This window comes from Hyla sarda, chromosome 11, assembly GCF_029499605.1.
Source record: "Hyla sarda isolate aHylSar1 chromosome 11, aHylSar1.hap1, whole genome shotgun sequence".
NCBI classification, from domain to species: domain Eukaryota; kingdom Metazoa; phylum Chordata; class Amphibia; order Anura; family Hylidae; genus Hyla; species Hyla sarda.
Genome location: NC_079199.1, coordinates 37,340,989 through 37,361,635, shown reverse-complemented (window position 1 = coordinate 37,361,635; position 20,647 = coordinate 37,340,989). Strand labels below are relative to the sequence as shown.

The 20,647-nt window shown below is 43.5% G+C and overlaps 1 protein-coding gene across 4 annotated transcripts in view; it reads left to right on the top strand.

The window, feature by feature from the left end:
* Positions 1–20,647, top strand: part of ARID4A (AT-rich interaction domain 4A) — a 95,529-nt gene that overhangs the window by 33,373 nt on the left and 41,509 nt on the right. For all 4 annotated transcript variants that reach the window (XM_056544990.1, XM_056544991.1, XM_056544988.1 and 1 more), the window contains exons 6-11: positions 2,045–2,124; positions 2,287–2,381; positions 4,177–4,306; positions 11,666–11,745; positions 16,649–16,722; positions 18,081–18,238. In XM_056544990.1, the coding sequence (XP_056400965.1) occupies positions 2,045–2,124; positions 2,287–2,381; positions 4,177–4,306; positions 11,666–11,745; positions 16,649–16,722; positions 18,081–18,238 (617 nt within the window). The remainder of the gene's footprint in view (positions 1–2,044; positions 2,125–2,286; positions 2,382–4,176; positions 4,307–11,665; positions 11,746–16,648; positions 16,723–18,080; positions 18,239–20,647) is intronic.

The window sequence follows — 20,647 nt, the reverse complement described above, 5'->3', positions numbered from 1 at the left end:
GACTGTGACTCAGTGAGTGAAATACAGTAAATGTTAATTATAATAATTTATAAAAAAAATCGATTCTCAGAATTTTAAAATCGATTCAGTATCGCGGAACAAAAAATCGCGATAATCGCGCAAATCGATTTTTTTCTTACATCCCTAATAAACATATTTGTGGATTTTACCCTTTTTTATTTTAATATACAATTTTTAAGACGGAGCGTGACAGTGACTCAGGCCATATAGTCAGACATGAAAAGAGGCAGAGAAAAATTACAGGTTAAAAACTTGAAGCAGCTAATTCCTTGTGACGACACTTTCTGCCTGTGCTCGTTGTTAAAGAACAAACTTTAGACGTAGTTGCAGAACACCATTACAGTGATCCCTCAATTTATAATGGCCTCAACATATAATAGTTTCAACGTACAATGGTCTTTTCTGGACCATTGTAAGTTGAAACCAGACTCAACATACAATGCTACGGACAGTCCAGATCTGTGAAACGTGTCAATGGCTGGAAGAACCGACCAATCAGAATGGACATTCACTGGTAAAACCCCTGTATTACTGAAGCGTATGCACTGACTGATGTCTGGTAGCGCCCCCTACAGTACAGGTAGGTATTACATGTTCTGTACTCTTTACTTGTACCAGGGTTACCTGCTCCTCTGGACACCAGGTGAGGGTGGCTCCATGTTACTTTTTTTAGGACCCCGAAGAAGCTCCTGTCCTCTACAAAGACCAGTGTTTCCCAAGCAGGGTGCCCCCAGCTGTTGCAAAACTACAACTCCCAGCATGCCCGGACAGCCTTTGGCTGTCTGGGCATGCTGGGAGTTGTAGTTTTTCAACAGCTGGAGGCTCCATGCTTGGGAAACGCTGACATAGACAGTAATTTACAGCTCCCAGCAGATCTTTCTTACTTTTATATGTAAGGATTTTCTTTATCTATATTAGTTATCTACTTATTTTTTTTTAATTCTCACTTTTTCCTATTTTTTGGACATTTTGGTGCCTTTAGAACCAATTACCAGGTTTCCATAGAGTTCTGGTCTCAACATACAATGGTCGTCCCGGAACCAATTAATATTGTAACTTGAGGGACCACTGTATTAGATTATCCACATTGTTAATACAAACTAACAAAAGTTTTCACAGTGTTATTTGACAGGTCTTGACTTTAATGTGTAACTCTAAAGTTCATGTGACCCTAGCTCAGCCCTGTCATGTTATCTGGCATTTTGGAGGATTACAAATAAACCTAGGTGAATGGTATAATAGGCAGACACTGGAGACATGCTGAGCTTCAAGTGTCCTGCGTGTTGTGACTACATGAGGACATATGTGCTGTGTAAAACTGAGAAGGAAGTCCCTGAATGAGTCCTTATATTCGAGACCACATACTGTGTACATTGTAGCAATAAAATCCCAATATAGACCAATATATGGAGGGGTCAATCAATATTTTCCCATAGATTCCTGTTTTGGAATCCAAAAATCCCTATGTTCCCATATATTATAATTTTTGTGATCCCACAAGCTTTATTAGAAAAAGTGCTCAAAATCAAATTGGAAAAACACTCTCTTAAAATTACACACAGCTCGGACCAGTTTTATAGATTAGAACCTGTAGTTTCAGGGAGTTATACTCCTCTATTGTTTTTTTATATAGTGCACCTAAGAAGGCATACCTGCAGGTACATGCTCTCTCACTAACTGGCCTCCGCTTGTGCTGTTAAAAATCTCCCTGCTCTGTTCTGCCCCCCCTCGACATGTTTCGCTACAACGTAGCTTTATCAAGAGGTAGCGGGCATATGAGCGCGGGCGCCATCTTGGCTTCATTTATAGACTTCCTCCGGTGTCAGCGTGGTTGCTGTTTGTATTTTTGGCCTATCAGGTGGTTTCTCTCTATAGCGATGCATTTCCGATTGGTTATTTCTATTATTGATATCCTTCCTAACCAATCGTAAACCATTGTAGCAATAACGTTTATAATTTGCCACTAATAGGTTTTTTATAAGTGTCTGTGTGTGTACATTTATTTTATTTATTTATTGTTTAGTATTTGACGACGGTGATGAAAGGACCCTGAGGCGGACATCATTGTGTTTGAAGGGGGAAAGGCACTTTGCTGAGAGTGAGGTAACTCAAAGTTTTCTGAATGTGCATCAAGTACCCCCCCGCAATCTATAACGTGCCCCCTATCCTTTGGATAGGGGATAAGTTCTCTTTCACCACAGAACTCCTTTTTAAAGAATTTTTTTTTTTCTTTTAACGGGCCTTTCAATTTGTGTCTTTTTTTAGACTTTGGACCAACTTCCACTAACCAATCCTGAGCATTTTGGCACTCCTGTCATTGGGAAAAAAACTAACAGGGGAAGAAGGTCGTCTCTTCCAATGTAAGTAGCAAATCTACACATGGGAGAGCTCATTGTTATATGTTGTTGGTTTTAGTTTGGACCCTCCGCTTGATTTGTGTTTTCAATTGGCAAAAGAAAGTAGGTTGCTATCGGGCACCTCCGGCTTATCTCCATGGATGACAAAAGTGGTTGACAAAATGCATTGAAATTAAACAAACCAGATCCTTTTCTTCTTACGTTATCTGGTGGGGTGTTCATACACATAAGAGAGTCTGGTACTTTGGAGGATTTTTCTGAGGAGTGTGGGGAGCCTTAAGGCATTTGGTGTCTTGACTTGCTATGGAATTGGACTTTGATAGGTCATAACATTGTGACCAATGGAAGTCTGACCTCTCGTACCCCTACTAATCTACAGAACAAATTGGGTTATGTTGCAGTTACTTGTTTGCAGGATCAGTGGCAGTCTGACCAGTCATTCCCCCGGTGATCTAGAAGGTGAAACTACTTTTAATATGCAGCATATTTTTATTGCCTAAGAATAGCTTGTGTTTTAACTAAAGTCCTCTCAGCTTGTAAGACCGACTGATAGGAATATTTCTTGACAGAATCCTCCAATGTTTGCCATTTTGTAGGCATAGGTTGGCAAATTAGTCCGTATAGGAATGTATGACTTACTTATTTTTTTCCTCTACATTGGAAAGGGTAGTAGACTACTCTTTCCTATACAGTGGAAAAAGAATAAAGTACTGTATGAGGAAGCATACCGGCCCAGCATATGCCAAAAGAACATGTTTGGTGTTATCAGTTTACATCGGATAAGGTATATGTAGTGGAGTGTTCCTGGCATATACCGTATTTTTCGCCCTATAGGACGCACCGGCATAGAAGACGCACCCAATTTTAAAGGTGCAAAATCTAGAAAGAAAAGATTCTGAACCCAACAATGATCTTCAACCTGCGGACCTCCAGATGTTGGCTGTCCAGGCATGCTGGGTCTTGTGGTTTTGGAACATCTGGAGGTCCGCAGGTTGAAGACCACTGGTATAGGAGGTAATACTCACGTGTCCCCGCCGCTCCGGACCCGTCACCGCTGCCCTGGATGTCGCTCCATCGCTGTCGCCGCGTCCCCGTGGTGTCCCCGATGCTCCGGACATTTTCTTCCCCGGGATCCACGCTCTCCGTCGCCGTCATCACGTCGCTACGCACGCCGCTCCTATTGGATGACGGGACGGCGTGCGAGACGACGTGGTGACATCGAAGGAGAGCGCCGGCCATGCAGGGGATCCCGGCACGATGCAGACACAGAGGAGGCAGGTAAGGTCCCTCCCGGTGCAGCCGGGTTAGTGTCTCTTTCGCTTCAGACACGGCGGTCAGCGTTGATCGCCGTGTCTGAAGGGTTAATACAGGGCATCACCGCGATCGGTGATGTCCTGTATTAGCTGCGGGTCCCGGCCGTTGATGGCCGCCGGGACCAACCTGATAGGTGTGTATTCGCCGTATAAGAAGCAGCCAACTTTCCCCCCCCCCCCCCCAGTTTTGGGGAAGAAAAAGTGCGTCATATACGGTGAAATATACGGTACTCTGGCATGTACAAAAATTGGCTAAGAACAGAGGCTAAGCCTGGATCATTATTATCGAATACCTTTCTTACCAGTATCAAATACGGCTGTAAAGGAAACTTGTATTGCAGAAATTACTTGATTGAAAAAAAAGAAATAAAATAAAAATCTTTCATTTAGCAAGACATGCAGAATATTGGAGGAGTGGATCTCTTATCAAGACATACCACATTATTTCTAGATATAACTGGATTTAATTTCATGTTTTATTATAGGACAGAAGATGAGAAAGAAGAAAGCAGCAGTGAAGAGGAGGAGGATGATTTGAAACGGATCGGGGATGAATTATTGGGAAAAGTTGTGAGAGTGAACTGCAGCACAACAAAAGAATGTTACACTGCTGTGGTAAGTAACACATTTCATAGTCCTAGGGTTGGAGCTGATGTCCATGTACATTCACTGGCCACTGTTCAATTGCTTGTTATAACAATTAGCTAATCTGTCAATCACATGGTCAAGACAACTTGCTAAACTTCAAACTATGCATCAAAATGGGGGAAAAACAGGGGATTTACCGTATTTTTCGCCGTATAAGACGCACTTTTTCTTCCCCAAAACTGGGGGGGAAAAGTCGGTGCGTCTTATACGGCGAATACACTCCTATCGCGGCGGTCCATGCGCCCATCAACGGCCGGGACCCGCGGCTAATACAGGACATCACCGATCGCGGTGATGCCCTGTATTAACCCTTCAGACGCGGCGATCAAAGCTGACCTCCGCGTCTGAAGGGAAAGTGACACTAACCCGGCTGTTCAGTCGGGCTGTTCGGGACCGCCGCGATTTCACTGCGGCGGTCCCGAACAGCCCGACTGAATAGCTGGGTTAGTGCTTACAGGACACCGGGAGGGACCTTACCTGCCTCCTCGGTGTCTTCTCCGTTCAGGGATCCCCTGTATGGCCGGCGCTCTCCTTCCTCGTCATCACGTTGTCGCGTACGTGTGTCGGCGTGCATAACGACCTGATGGCGGCGACGGAGAGCGAGGATACCCGGCCGGCAGCAGTGACGTTCCGGAGCGACGGCGACAGCGATGGAGCGACATCCAGGGCAGCGGTGACGGGTCCGGAGCGGCGGGGACACGTGAGTATTACCTCCTATGCAGTGGTCTTCAATCTGCGGACCTCCAGATGTTGCAAAACTACAACTCCCAGCATGCCCGGACAGCGAACGGCTGTCCTGGCATGCTGGGAGTTGTAGTTTTGCAGCATCTGGAGGTCCGCAGGTTGAAGACCACTATTGGGTTAAAAATCTTTATTTTTTTAGATTTTGCACCTATAAATTGGGTGCGTCTCATACGCCCCTGCGACGAAAAATACGGTAAGTGACTTTGAACATGGCATGGTGATTGGTGCCAGATGGGCTGGTCTGAGTATTTGGTAGGCTTATTTGAGATGACAGAAAGGCAACAGTAACTCAATCTCTAATGGCGTAATGCGTACAACCTTGAAGCATATGGATTATAGCAGCAGAAGACCACACCAGATGCTGCTCCTCCTCTCAGCTAAGACTTGGAAACTGAGGCTACAATTCATACAGGCACCAAATTTGGAGAATGGAAGAATATTTTCTCCTCTGAGTCTCGATTCAAGCTGCGACATGGCAGGGTCAGAATTTGGCGTAAACAACATGAAAGCATGGATACATTGCCTTGTATTAAGCGATCAGGCTGGATGTGATGGTGTTACTGGTGTGGGAGACATTTTCAACACACAAACCTACAGCCTTGTTGCTGACCATATTTTGTGGCCACAGCGGATCCATCTTCTAATGGGGACTTCCTGCAGGATAATGCACTGTGTCAAAAAGCTCACATCTTAAACTGGTTTCTTGTACAGGACAATGAGGTCACTGAACTCCAATGGCCTCCACAGTCACCTGATCACAATCCAATAGATGGATGTGCAGCCAACAAATCTTCAGCAACTGCACGATGCCATCATGTCCATATGGACCAAAATCTCTGTAGAAGGTATGCTACACAGAATGGAGTACAGGTACTAATAAAGGGGCCAGCGAGTGTACATCGTAATACAGGCTGTCTGGCCTTATTTTGGGCTCGCTGAATAAAGCGGGTAATAGACATGAAATCAATCTTGGCCGAAATGGACAGCCATTAACTTTTGCCCAAAAATCTTATAAACTCTGTGAAACTGATGGCATTGGACATGGCTGGTGCTTTTATTCATTGAACACATTATAAATCTCACACCAGGTCAGACTGTGCTGCCTGTATAGACCTCAAGCTCTGTTCACATCATGCTCTATATCAGGGTTTCCCAACCAGGGTGCCTCCAGATGTTGCAAAACTGGATGTCCTTTGGCAGCTTTTTGCTGTCCAGGCATGCTGGGAGTTGTAGTTTTGTAACATCTGGGGGCACCCTGGTTGGGAAACACTGCTCTATATGTTCCGCGTACACATGCTGCCATACAGTACCCATCTGTCCAGGACTCCAGTTGTGAGACATACACATGTTTTGTGTGAATTAGTGTTTTGCAGTGCTAGAATATGATGTGAATGGAACCAAAAGCTAACTATTTGGCCAAATGGGTATTTCTCCTTATTTCACTATACAAATCTGATTTAATAAAGAGGAACAAAAGATTCCACCATATATGCCTGGCTGCAGCTTGTTTTCAGCCACTATAAGGCTTTGGAGTTCCTTTCCTTTCACGTGTGTGTAACACAAATGTAAGTCCCTGCCCGACGGGATGTCTCATGGTCTGAACTAACATCATAAATCACTATGTTGCTTGTGTCTGGAATACACACATGTGAATACGACCTGGATATTACAAGAAATTAGAAGGACTGTTGTGTATTATTTTTTTTTTTCCTTAAATTAAATTTTTAAAGGGGTACTCCGCCCCTGGCATCTTATCCCCTATCCAAAGGATAGGGGATAAGATGTCAGATCGCCGGGGTCCCGCTGCTGGGGACCCCGGGGATCGCCACTGCGGCACCGTGCTATCATTACAGCACAGAGCGAGTTCGCTCTGTGCGTAATGACGGGCGATACAGGGGCCGGAGCAGCGTGACGTCATGGCTCCGCCCCTCATTAATGCATAATCCGTCCCCTTAATGCAAGTCTATGGCAGGGGGCGTGACTACTGCCACGCCCCATCCCATAGACTTGTATTGACGGGTGCGGGCCGTGACGTCACGTGGGGCGGAGCCGTGACGTAACGATGCTCCGGCCCCTGTATCGCCCGTCATTACGTGCAGAGCGAACTCGCTCTGCGCAGTAATGATAGCGGGGTGCAGCAGCAGCGGGACCCCGGCGATCTGACATCTTATCCCCTATCCTTTGGATAGGGGATAAGATGTCTAGGGGCAGAGTACCCCTTTAACGGTTTGTTATATTAGACAGCACTGTGCCCAATAGTGGGACAGATTTATTATTATTGTCCCAAGTTTAGAAAAACAAAATTAATTAAAGGCGGGCAGGGACTGTCTCAAACGTATCACGGTGGAGGACGCTGTGTGATAAATTTGGCGCATCCTGCTAAGCATGTTGGGCATTTTCTCTTGCTTGATCTACCTTTTGATTGGCTTATTGTAAAACAATCCCTTTTTACCAGATACTTTTTAAAACTGTTCAGTGAGATAAAACAAGTGTTTGAAATGCATAATAAGTTGGCATGTTTGCCAGTGTTTTTAACACAATTTGACCCAGAATTCTTAGTAAATCCTTCTTGTTAGATTAAAGGGATACTTCGGTGGAAGACTTTTTTTATTTTTTTTTTAATTTTTTTTTTATTAATTAATTTTATTTTTTTAAATCAATTGGTGGCAGATTGTTAAACAGATTTGTAAATTACTTTTATGAAAAAAAATCTTAATCCTTCCAGTACTTATTAGCTGCAGAAAACTACAGAATAAATGCATTTATTTATTGATTTTTTTTTTTTGGGGGGGGAACGCAGTGCTCTCTGCTGACATCACGAGCACAGTGCTCTCTGCTGACATCTCTGACCATTTTAGGAACTGTCCAGGGCAGCATATGTTTGCTATGGGTTTTTTCCTCTTACTCTGGACAGTTCTTAAAATGGACAAAGATGTCAGCAGAGAGCACTGTGGTCATGATGTCAGCAGAGAGCTCTGTGTTCCAAAAAGAAAAGAATTTCCTCTGTAGTATTCAGCAGCCAATAAGTACTGGAAGGATTTAAGATTTTTTTTTTTTTAAATAGAAGTAATTTACAAATCTGTTTAACTTTCTGGCACCGGAGTACCCCTTTTAAAGTCTGTTGATCAGTTGATTATTTATATCAGTGTTTCCCAACCAGGGTGCCTCCAGCTGTTGCAAAACTACAACACCCAGCATGCCCGGACAGCCGAAGGCTGTCCGGGCATGCTGGGTGCTGTAGTTTTGCAACAGCTGGAGGCACCCTGGTTGGGAAACACTGATATAAATAATAGCTGAGCTCCAGTTTGTGTATTTTAGTTCTGATGTCCATGTGTAGTATAAAAATGTTGTACATAGTCGTGGTATTTGTAAGGTGCTGGTACATGGACAGTAGTGTAGGATGTTAATAAACTGTAGGTATCCTACATGTAGTAATTGTGGCTCCCGGTGATCGCTCGCTGCACTGTGAACTTGGTAGAAGTGCTGTAAATACTTACATTGTAATCTGGTCTTTAGCGACGTATTTCTGACTTCTGTGGAAACAGCCGTCTCTCTGTAACTTCTGTATATTGCCTCTGTGAAGTTGGCTTGGCACCTGTCCGCGGGCAGCCCTGTCTTAGCAGTTTAGTATAGCAGGCATAGCTGGCATCCTGTCTGGGCTGCACTGCTTTTCTTTGTTTGGAATTATCTAGAAAAAGCCTATTTATCAAGGTTGAGTTGGGAAATCAAAGCCTATTGCACCACGGCTGACATATTATTTATTTATTTTTTTAAGCTGAGAGGAGAAAAATTTAAAGGAAAACTGTCAGCTTTCTCCCCCCGCACTAACCAGCGGTACTGGCAGGTAGTGCGGGGGACGCTGATCAGTTTGGTCCTTACTAGTGATCGACCAATTATCGGCATGGCGGATATTATCGTCCGATAATGACGATTATCGGTATCGGCAATTACCTTGCTGATAATGCCCCGCACTGCGACCACGTGCCCCCCCCCGACCCGCCGCACCGCGTCGCACTCCCCACCGCCTTGGCCCCATTGCCTCCCCCATCCCCGGTTTTATAATTACCTGTTCCCGGAGCCCACGCTACTACTTGCTCCTGCTGCGTCCTGCGTTACGCTGTGCGCAATGACACGTGACGTCACCGTCAGTGCGCACAGTGACAGTTCAGGAGGACGCCACCGGAGCCAGATGTGGAGTGGACCCCGGGAACAGGTAATTATAAAACCGGGGATGGGGGAGGCAATGGGACCGGTGCGGGGGGTCGGTCGTGGCGTGGCGGGGGGGGAGCGGTGGCGGTGATAGGTCTCAGGACCATTTTGTTAATTTTGGGGGCCTCAGTTTCTGCGCAGTGCATTTTCTGTAAAAATGACACCTCTTTATTCTGTAGGTTCATACAATTAAAATGATCCCCTACTTATATATAAATATATAAATACTTATAAAAACCATAACTACCATAACCACAAGTTTAAAAATGTCCCCTTCTATTCCCTATAACTTTATAGGCTCATTTTTTTTTTTTTTTTGCGCCGTTATCTGAAGTTTTTATCGGAACCATTTTTGTTTTTGATCAGACTTTTTTTGATCTTTTTTATGGTATAAATAGTGACCAAAGACACGCTATTTTGGACATTGGAATTTTTTTGCATGTACGACATTGACCGTGCGGTTTAATTAATGATATATTTTTATAGTTCGGACATTTACGCACGCAGCAATACCACATATGTTTATTTACAGTTTTTTTTATTTATTTTTTTAAATGGGAAAAGGGGGGGTGATTATAAAGTTTTTTTTATTAACCCCTTAAAGACCACGGACGTAAATGTATGTCCTGGTACTTAGCGCACCAGGACGTACATTTATGTCCTGCTAACAGCAGCCGGGTACCTGCCGGTAATGGTCGATATCTGCGATTGTGCGTATGTCCGCCATTGACCCCTCAGATGCCAGATCTCAACATCTGCGGCACTGCGCATGTTAAAATAGATGATCGAATCACCCGCAGCACTGCCGCGGGGATCTGATCATCCGTACTGGCGGATAGTAGTCCTCTCGCCTGCCTCCTTCCGTCTACTGGTGTCTTCTGCTTTGGTCTGAGATCGAGCAGACCGCAGCAGAAGATCACAGATAACAACGATCAGTGCTATGTCCTATACATAGCACTAAACAGTATTAGTAATCAACTGATTGCTATAGATAGTCCCCTATGAGGACATAAAAAATTAAAAAAAAATTAAATCCCCTCCCCCCCAATAAAACGGAAAATTATCCCTTTTTCCCATTTTGCCCCCAAAAAGCGTTAAAAAAATAAATACATTTATAAACATATTTGGTATCGCCATCAAAATATAATGTTAATGATCCCGTACGGTGAACGGCATAAACAGAAAAAATAAAGTAAAAAAATGCTGCTTTTTTGTCACATTTTATTTTAAAAAATTTATAAAAAGTGATCTAAAGGATATACAGTATATATATTAGAGATGAGCAAACTTACAGTAAATTCGATTCGTCACGAACTTCTCGGCTCAGCAGTTGACTTATCCTGCATAAATTAGTTCAGCTTTCTGGTGCTCCGGTGGGCTGGAAAAGGTGGATACAGTCCTAGGAGAGAAAGAGTCTCCTAGGACTGGATCCACCTTTTCATACCCACCGGAGCACCTGAAAGCTGAACTAATTTATGCAGGATAAGTCATCAACTGCCGAGCCGAGAAGTTCGTGACGAATCAAATTTACTGTAAGTTCGCTCATCTCTAATAAATAAATATATATATATATATATATATATATATATATATATATATATACAGGTGACGGCACAAAAAATTAGCCCTCATACCGCCCTACATACGGAAAAATGAAAAAGTTTTAGGTGGTCAAAATAGGGCTTTTCTACATTACTGATTTTGTACAAAAAGTTTGAGATTTTTTTTAAGCAGTACAAAAAATATAAAAGCATCTAGCTATGGGTATCATTTTAATCGTATTGACCCACAGAATAAAGAACACGTGATTTTTACTGTAAAGTGTACAGGGTAAAAACGAAACCCTCTGAAATGAAAACCACAATTTTGCACATTTTGATTTCTTGCCTAAAACAATTATTCTTTGGGTTTGCCGTACATTTTTTGATTAAATGAGATGATGTCCGGTATTAGCCTTGTCTACCGTTAGCTGCCGTTAGACTGACCCGTTATATCGCAGGCGCAGGGCGTACAGGTTAAAGGTCCCAGATACCCCACCACCCCTATTTGTGATTAATCCGTTTTATGTACTGATGTACTAGGAGACAAAACCAGAGACAGCTATATGTTGCCATATTACCCCTTCTCTGTTGAACCTTGTTGTGCATAACAAATAAAGAAGAGGAGTCTGTCAAGTCATATGAGCAATGTCAGGCATTGGGAAAGGTAGAGGTCTTGATGCTGATGTCTGCAGCTGTTGCCAGATTAAAGGGGCTACAGCGCCATTTCATCTCATTTGATATGTCAAACCAATTGAGCAATGAAAAGAAGTAAAAATATATATTTTTTGCATATCTGTAAATGTATGTTTTTGTCGCCCCTCTCTTGCTTCAGGTTGTTTCTCCTAGTTGCAGTGAGGATACATCTGTGAAAAAAGACCAGTGTTTAGTCCGATCCTTCGCGGATGCAAAATTGTAAGTCCTGTTAAAATTAGTGTCTATTAAGTTATAGGACAGTTAGTATAAGAAGTTTGTTTGTTTGTGTGTGATTATCATCTCTTCTTACAATTGTTGAGTTATCATGTCTTATAAAAAAAAAATAACCCTAAAATCTAGCACTTTTGACACTGCCTAATGATCTTTATCAGTCATCTCAATGACGGGTAATGCCTGTATAAGATCCATCATGTATAATAGATAATACTCAGTTTACCTCCTCCCTGCACAGTAGCCTCTGCACAGGTCAAAGCATGGCCTCAATATTCTCCTGTACACATTAAGGCTAGGATTCCACTGAGGTTTTTCATGCAAAAACGTCGATAAAAATGCCCATTTTGCCGCACGGTGTTTTTTCTGTGAAAAAAAAACGCAGCGGCCAGTCAATAATGAACTGCAAAATGCCAGATTCACCTGGCGTTTTTTTAATCCTTTGGGTGTTTTTCAGCTCTTTTTGGCTCCTAGACAGTTTTTCAAAAACGACCTCTTGTTGAGACTTTGGTGTTTTTTTTCAGGAAAATCTTGGTGTTTTTCTCCCATAGTTTATGGGAGTAAAAAAAACGCCAACAAAAACGCCATGTGGGTTTTAACTTTGACGTTTTTTGCTGGTGGTTTTTATTATTTTTTTGAGTTTTGAGCGATCCGAAAAATTGATGGATAGGGGATAAGATGTTAGATCGCAGGGTCCCGCCGCCAGGGACTCCCGCAATCTCTGCTGACCCATTATTCGGTGCATGGAGCGAACTCCACTCCATGCTCGATGATTGGCGATGCAAGATGCCACGCCCCCTCCATTCATGTCTATGGGAGGAGGTTCGATGGCTATGTACTAGCAGTCACGCCCCCTCCCATAGACATGAATAGAGGGGGCGTGACGTCACAAACGCAGAATTTGCAAACTTCTGTGTTGTGGCCGCCGCCAGCCCAGAGATGTTGGGACCCCCCGCAATCTAACGTCTAATGTTTTCAGCGGAGTACCCCTTAAAAGAGGGGGTTCTCTGCAGCCTTAACCTTGTTGAACTGCTTTTGATTGACTGGTCTCTCTGTACACAGATACGGATAGACCAGTCAGTCGATAGCAGGGGGGTAACTAGTAGCTTGCGGAAAGCCTGCTCCTTGATGAAACTCCCCTATTTTAACTCTGCCATTGGTCAAGATGATATGCACACGAATGTCTCTGCATCACCTGCTTTATTATTAACCCCTTAACGACATAGGATCTAAATGTACTTCCTGGTGTCCTGGTACTTACCGTATTTTTTGCCCTATAGGACGCACCAGCATATAAGACGCACCCAATTTATAGGTGCAAAATCTAAAAAAAATAAAGATTTTGAACCCAATAGCGGTCTTCAACCTGCTGACCTCCAGATGTTGCAAAACTACAACTCCCAGCATGCCCGGACAGCCAACGGCTGTCTGGGCATGCTGGGAGTTGTAGTTTTGCAACATCTGGAGGTCCGCAGATTGAAGACCACTGCAGGAGGAGGTAATACTCACGTGTCCCCGCCGCTCCGGACCAGTCACCGCTGCCCTGGATGTCGCTCCATCGCTGTCGCCATGTCCCCGTCGCTCCGGAACATCTCTGCTGCCGGCCGGGTATCCTCGCTCTCCGTCGCCGCCATCAGGTCGTTACGCACGCCAACGCACGTACGCGACAACGTAATGACGAGGAAGGAGAGCGCCGGCCATATAGGGGATCCCTGAACGGAGAAGACACCGAGGAGGCAGGTAAGGTCCCTCCCGGTGTCCTGTAAATACTAACCCGGCTATTCAGTCGGGCTGTTCGGGACCGCAGCGGTGAAATCGCGGCGGTCCCGAACAGCCCGACTGAACAGCCGGGTTAGTGTCACTTTCCCTTCAGACGCGGCGGTCAGCTTTGATCGCCGAGTCTGAAGGGTTAATACAGGGCATCACCGCGATCGGTGATGTCCTGTATTAGCCGCGGTTCCCCGCCGTTGATTGCCGCAGGGACCGCCGCGATAGGGGTGTATTCGCCGTATACAGTTTTGAGGAAGAAAAGTGCGTCTTTTACCGCGAAAAATACGGTAACACACCAGGACGTGCAATTACATCCTGTACATGGCATGAGCTCTGGACTGGTGCTCGTATCATGCATTGCAGGTCCTGGCTGCTATCAGGTAACGGCGGACATCAGCGATCGTGCTGAGGTCTGCCATTGACCCTTCAGATACCGTGTTCAATAGAGATACACAAAGTGGCACTGATAAAAAGTACAGATCACGTCACTTTCGATGGAAGCTCAGGGAGTCCAAAACTTCTGATGTGTTTTGGAAACAGCGCTTTTTATTTTTTATTTGGGAAGCTTCCCTGGCAAAACTGAAATGCGTTGAATTTTTCGGTCACCCTAGGCAATATTTCCATATTTAATTTTTTATAGTTCTGCAGTATTAGTATCACAATAGCCCTGTACTTTTAGTTTTTCTATATCCACGTGCTGAGAACATGCGTGCATATTGCAGCATGCGGTTAGATGCCAGAATACATAGCATATGTTGGTATTTGTGTTAGTAGAGAGGAAGTACCCCCATCATTGTAGAAGGATTTTCATAGACAAAGATGTCATGACCGCATCTTTTAGGTCTGTTTTGCCAAGATGTTTCTGCTGGAAAAGAGCCCAGATATGAGGCTGAGTCTTCAGCACACTGCCCTAACTATATATATATATATATATATATATATATATATATAATCGTAGTAATATGCAGCACACCAAAATCAAGTGCAAAGTGCTTTTTATTCCATGAGGTACAAAAGCGACGTTTCGCCGGCCTCACGCCAGCATTCTTGAGAATGCTGGCGTGAGGCCGGCGAAACGTCGCTTTTGTACCTCATGGAATAAAAAGCACTTTGCACTTGATTTTGGTGTGCTGCATATTACTACGATTATCATTAAGGAACCAGTGGACCGTGGCTCCAGCATGCGTGCACCCTACCTACATCTTTTCAATTACCTCGATGTGCTGCTTATTTTGGGATTTTTTTATATATATATATATATATATATATATATATATATATATATATATATATATTAATATATATAATATATTATATATTATATATATTTTTTTTTTTTTTATGTATTACCTGGTATGACTTTTTTTTTAACAAAAAGAAATATGGGTACTTATATTCTGGCCGAAATTTGCCATTTTAGGTTTACATAATTTTTTTTTCTATTTTAGAGGCAGTTTTCTGTGACTTTCTGTAAAATCACATAATCTATAGCTGTATCAGGAAGAATAGTGCCACCTTGTGGTCAGATTCAGTCACATGGTTCTTCAACCATTGTATTAGGCAAGAGCCTACAGGGCAGGTCACAGTAAAATTGCAGGAAGGACATAACCTCTTTAAATGTTCATTTTGTTTGTTACATTCCATTAGCAGTGTTTCTAAAAAACAGAGTAGAAAAAGCTAACGGGTTTAATAAAGGGATTTGTGCAGATAATTATGATACATATAGCAGTGCAGCTGTACAGGGAGAGTCACCCCCCCCATAATAAGTGATCGTATATCCTAGTGATATGTTAACTGCTCTGTGGCCCTTCACTTCCGCCTTGGTACCATCTATGATGTATAACATCTGAGACACGGGGGCAGGGGGTTACTCAATCGAGATCATCGCTTGCTTATGAAACCATGAGCTCATGCATTGGCCAAAGGTCGCAAGTTGTTGCTGAAGTTGCAGTAAAAACATATGGCCATTGACCACTGCATGCGGCCATTGCTGATTAACCACCCCCCACTGATCGCCAGAGAAAAAGACCACACTAAACATGTCCTGTAACTTAATGGGGCTGCCTCTTGGCGTGCACAGGGAATGGGAGAAGCACCACTCAGCCGCGCACTTCTCCCAGCTAGTTCTAGCAATCAGGTTAAACAACCAGATTCTAACTGATCAAAACTTATGACATCTATCTAGGACATGGCCAAAAGTAAAAAAAAACTCAAGTACCTTTTAAAGGGGTGGAAAACTTTTATTTTTTATTTTTAATCAACTGGTGCCAGAAAGTTAAACAGATTTGTAAATTACTTCTATTAAAAAAATATTAATCCTTCCAGTACTTATTAGCTGCTGAATACTACAGAGGAAATTATTTTCTTTTAGGAACACAGAGCTCTCTGCTGACATCATGACCACAGTGCTCTCTGCTGACATCTCTGTCCATTTTGGGAACTGTCCAGAGTAGGAGAAAATCCCCATAGCAAACATAAGCTGCTCTGAACAGTTCCTTAAATGGACAGAGATGTCAGCAGAGAGCACTGTGGTCGTGATGTCAGCAGAGAGCTCTGTGTTACAAAAAGAAAAGAATTTCCTCTGTAGTATTCAGCAGCTAATAAGTACTGGAAGGATTACGATTTTTTAATAGAAGTAATTTACAAATCTGTTTGACTTTCTGGCACCAGTTCATTAAAAGAACAAAGTTTTCCCCCGGAGTACCCCTTTAAAGAATCATTCCATCACTAAAACCTAACAATTTGTGAGTATAAGAGATAAAAAAAAAAAAAAAAAAAAAAACATCTGCATCTGAGCTCATTCAAGGAGCTCTGTTCAGATTCTATTCTAATGTTGGGAGTTGAGTGGAGAAGAATAATACAGCAGGTCTGGTTTCCCCCCCCCCCCCCCCCCCCTCACCTCCTAAGAAACAAAGGACATCAGAGGGAAACACGATGGGCCCCATTTAAAGTCAATGGGACCCGTTGGTGTCGGTCGGGCAACAAACAGTGCAGCTCCATTCTTGTTCTGGAAGAAGCTCCTATGCGGATATAAACTAAGCCTAAGGACAAATGTGGTGTTTTTTTCTGTATTGCTTAATATGCTCAGATATACACTTTATTTTCACTTTTTTTTATTTAGCCATTCAGTTGCAAGAAAAGATATTCAAGAGCATGACATGGAGGCGCTAAAATTGGAAAATGCGGAGATGCCAGGTAACTAAATAATTGTTCCCAATGCCATCTTGATTGTACGGATCATTTTATTTCCATATACAGGGAAAGCTTGTGATTTACTGTTTGCCAAAACTTATTTTGGTGGAATAAAATTCCAGCATTTATTTCCCACTATCTGGGCCTTCTAAATTTGCTGTGACCACATTTCTACCTATGGTTTATTTCTAGAAAAGACCCCAAAGCTAAAGTTTCCATAATTTAAAGGGGCTATTTTCGGGGAAAACATTACTCCTCATGATTGGTATAGACCATCTCATTAGTGGTTTTGGTGATCTGATGTTTGGGGTCCAGTTGTTGGATGCCTCCTGCTGTCTCCTAATGCAGCAGGGGAATGTGTTTAGTGTATTACATTATGGAGTTCCTGTGAGGGAGAGAAACACTCTGTAGCAGCTTTGGCTAATGGAGGATGAGGTTTCAAATCCCCCACCAACTCTTAGAGGTTAGTTTGCCATAATTTGACCTGTAGCAGTGTTTTCCCAAACAGTTTGTCTCCAGCTGTTGCAAAACTACAACTCCCAACATGCCCAAACAGCCAAAGACTGTCCAGGCATGCTGGGAGTTTTAGTTTTGCAACAGCTGGAGACACCCTGTTTGGGAAAACGCTGGTCTATAAGTATGGGTTGTCATGATTCTGTGGGTTTAAAGGGGTATTCCGCCCCTAGACATCTTATCCCCTATCCAAAGGATAGGGGATAAGATGTCAGATCGCCGTGGTCCCGCTGCTAGGGACCCCCGGGATCCCCGCTGCAGCACCGCGCTATCATTACAGCACAGAGTGAGTTCGCTCTGTGCGTAATGACGGGCGATACGGGGGACGGAGCAGCTTGACGTCATGGCGCCGCCCTTCGTGATAGCACGTCCCCTTAATGCAAGTCTATGGGAGGGGGCGTGATGACCGCCACGCCCCCTCCCATAGACTTGTATTGAAAGGGGCGGGCTGTGACATCACGAGGGGCGGAGCCGTGACGTAACGATGCTCCGGCCCCTGTACCGCCCATCATTATGTGCAGAGCGAACTCGCTCTGTGCAGTAATGATAGCGGGGTGCCGCAGCGGGGATCCCAGGGCTCCCCAGCAGCGGGACCGCGGCGATCTGACATCTTATCCCCTATCCTTTGGATAGGGGATAAGATGTCTAGGGGCGGAATACCCCTTTAAGCTTGTTTTATAGGGTTACATCTATCACCTTGCACTTTTTTGAATCCTTGTAAGACCGAAGTGCTGATTTTTGAATAATGGTATTGTCATAGCCTTTGTATGGAAATCTCACTTTGTAGAAAAGATGAATCTTTTGAAATGGGAAAATTGTGGCTAAACATCTTTTCCCCCTTTCTTTAGGTATAAAGGAAGCCATAGCTTTTTTCAATTCACGGACAATACCGAGCAGCTGGAAAATGGACATAAGTGAAATATTGGAGTCTTCTAGCAGTGATGAAGACGATGGGGATGCAGAGGCGAGCGATGGCGAACGGAACAAAGAGGATGATGAAGCTGAGGTGAGTGCCTCGTCATTACCTCAACTCTGTTATAGTATAATAGCACCTCTCCATGTTTGTTTGATTTCATATGGAATATAAAGAGGACCTGTCAGATTGTAAATACAGTAGAATGTTATAGTGTAGCAAGAGCTAAGCAGACTGAGGTATTGTGCTGTTGCATGCATCTATTTTTTCCTGTTATCAGGTAATTCAGGCTGGAGGGAGGTTGATGTTCTTCCTTGGGATTACTGACATGAAGTGTACATTCCACGTACATACAATACATAATGTTGGGCTGTTGCCCGTTTTTGAGTCGTCTTTTTTTGTGTGTGTGTAGATAGATAGATATATTATAATATCGTAAATTGAGGGATCCGTGCAATGTAAAGTATAGGACAGTGGTCTTCAACCTGCGGACCTCCAGATGTTGCAAAACTACAACACCCAGCATGCGCGGACAGCCGTTGGCTGTCCGGGCATGCTGGGAGTTGTAGTTTTGCAACATCTGGAGGTCCGCAGGTTGAAGACCACTGATATTGAGGTTATTCTCGCGTGTCCCCGCCGCTCCGGACAGTCACCGCTGCCCTGGATGTCACCCTCCATCGCTGTCCCCGTGGTGTCCCCTCTGCTTCCCCGGCATCCTCGCTCTCCGTCGCTGCCATCACGTCACTATGCACGGAGCTCCTATTGGATGACGGGACGGCGTGCGCAGTGACGCGAGGACGACGATGGAGAGCGCTGACGATGCAGGGGATCCCGAAGAGGACGCGCCAGAGCCCCGAGGACAGTTAAGTGATAGTCAGCGGACCACACGGGGCACCGTAAACGGCTATCCGGTGGCAGCTGAAGCAGTCTGTGCTGCCGGATAGCCGTTTATGCGATGGCCCCGACATACAAAAGCATCATATGTTGATGCTGCCTTCAACATGCGATGGCCTCTGAGAGACCATCGTATGTTGAAATGATCGTAGGTCTGGGGGGTCACTGTGTGTGTATGTATGTGTGTGTGTATATGTGTATATGTGTGTATGTATACATATATATATATATATATATATTTCTCTCCCGTGACAATGCTTAGAGGTTTATAGATATTACAAAGCCTTATAATACATATCACATGAATTCCATCCTGCGCCCTATCTGGATTGATATCTATTGGTGAGAACACTAGACTGTCAGGAATTCACTGCACATCAGGACTAGTGGCTGCTTGGTCACCTGACGTAGTTATAATCTTACCTTGAGCTTTATAGACATGCTTTGATATAATTTAAGTTGTATGTGTGAGGAGTTTGGTTCTTGTTGTATGTGTGAGGAGTTTGGTTCTTGTTGTATGTTTGAGGAGTTTGGTCCTTGTTGTATGTGTGAGGAGTTTGGTTCTTGTATGTTTGAGGAGTTTGGTTCTTGTTGTATGTGTGAGGAGTTCAGTAGTTCTGCTGGTCCCTATATAAAGACATTGGCCTAGATTTATCAAACTGTGTGAGATAATAATTAGTGACTTTTCTACAGCGACCAATCACAACTCAGCTAACGAGCTCATGTAAAGTGAAAGCTGAGCTGTGATTGGTTGCTGCTGGAAAATCACTATTTTTTTTCTCTCACACAGTTTGATAAATCTGGGCCATTGTCACTCCATTTCCTACAGCGGTTACACAGTTGGTCTGGGCTATAATGAGAGGGTTTATTTATTTATTTATTTTTATAATGGACTCTGGGTTATGGATTACACTTGGTGTTTTGGTAAATATTTTTAAAAAATCCCCTAAAAATGCCATACTTGCTGTATTGGGCCAAAAAAACACTGGTCATATGCTGGGAGTCCATAGAGACATATAACATTCCAAGATGGTGGATTTTTAAGAAATGGGTGGGAGTTATATTTTTTTTTTTTGTTTTTTTTCAGTTGTGGTTTTATTTATTTATATTTGTATGACATTTTTGGTGGTTTTCCTCCCATAGACACCAATCGGAGGGGAAAAAATTGTGTATTTAATAATGGCATTTTTTTACTGCCCTTACATCTTAATAGAAATTTTTGATTCACATGATGAAAGAATCTGATAACTTTTACTGAAAAAATAAAAATACAACTATACAAAAACTGGATCCTGGAAGTGAAAAATTAGGGGACTATTTCGTGGTGGTGTTTTTTTTTTTTTTTTTTTTCCTGGCCAAAAAAGCTTAAAGGGGTATTCCGGGCAAAAACATCATATCCCCTATCCTTCGGATAGGGGATAAGATGTTTTTGCCCGGAATACCCCTTTAATAAAAGTTTCTGTGTAAACCCAGAACTACATCTAATCACCGCTTCCTTTACCTATTTGATGCAGCAGGGAATGCCCGCACCGCCAATCACTGACTGCAGCAATGACCTACCTCACCCAGTGACCGGCTTAGTGGGCATATCCTGCAGGATCGATTATG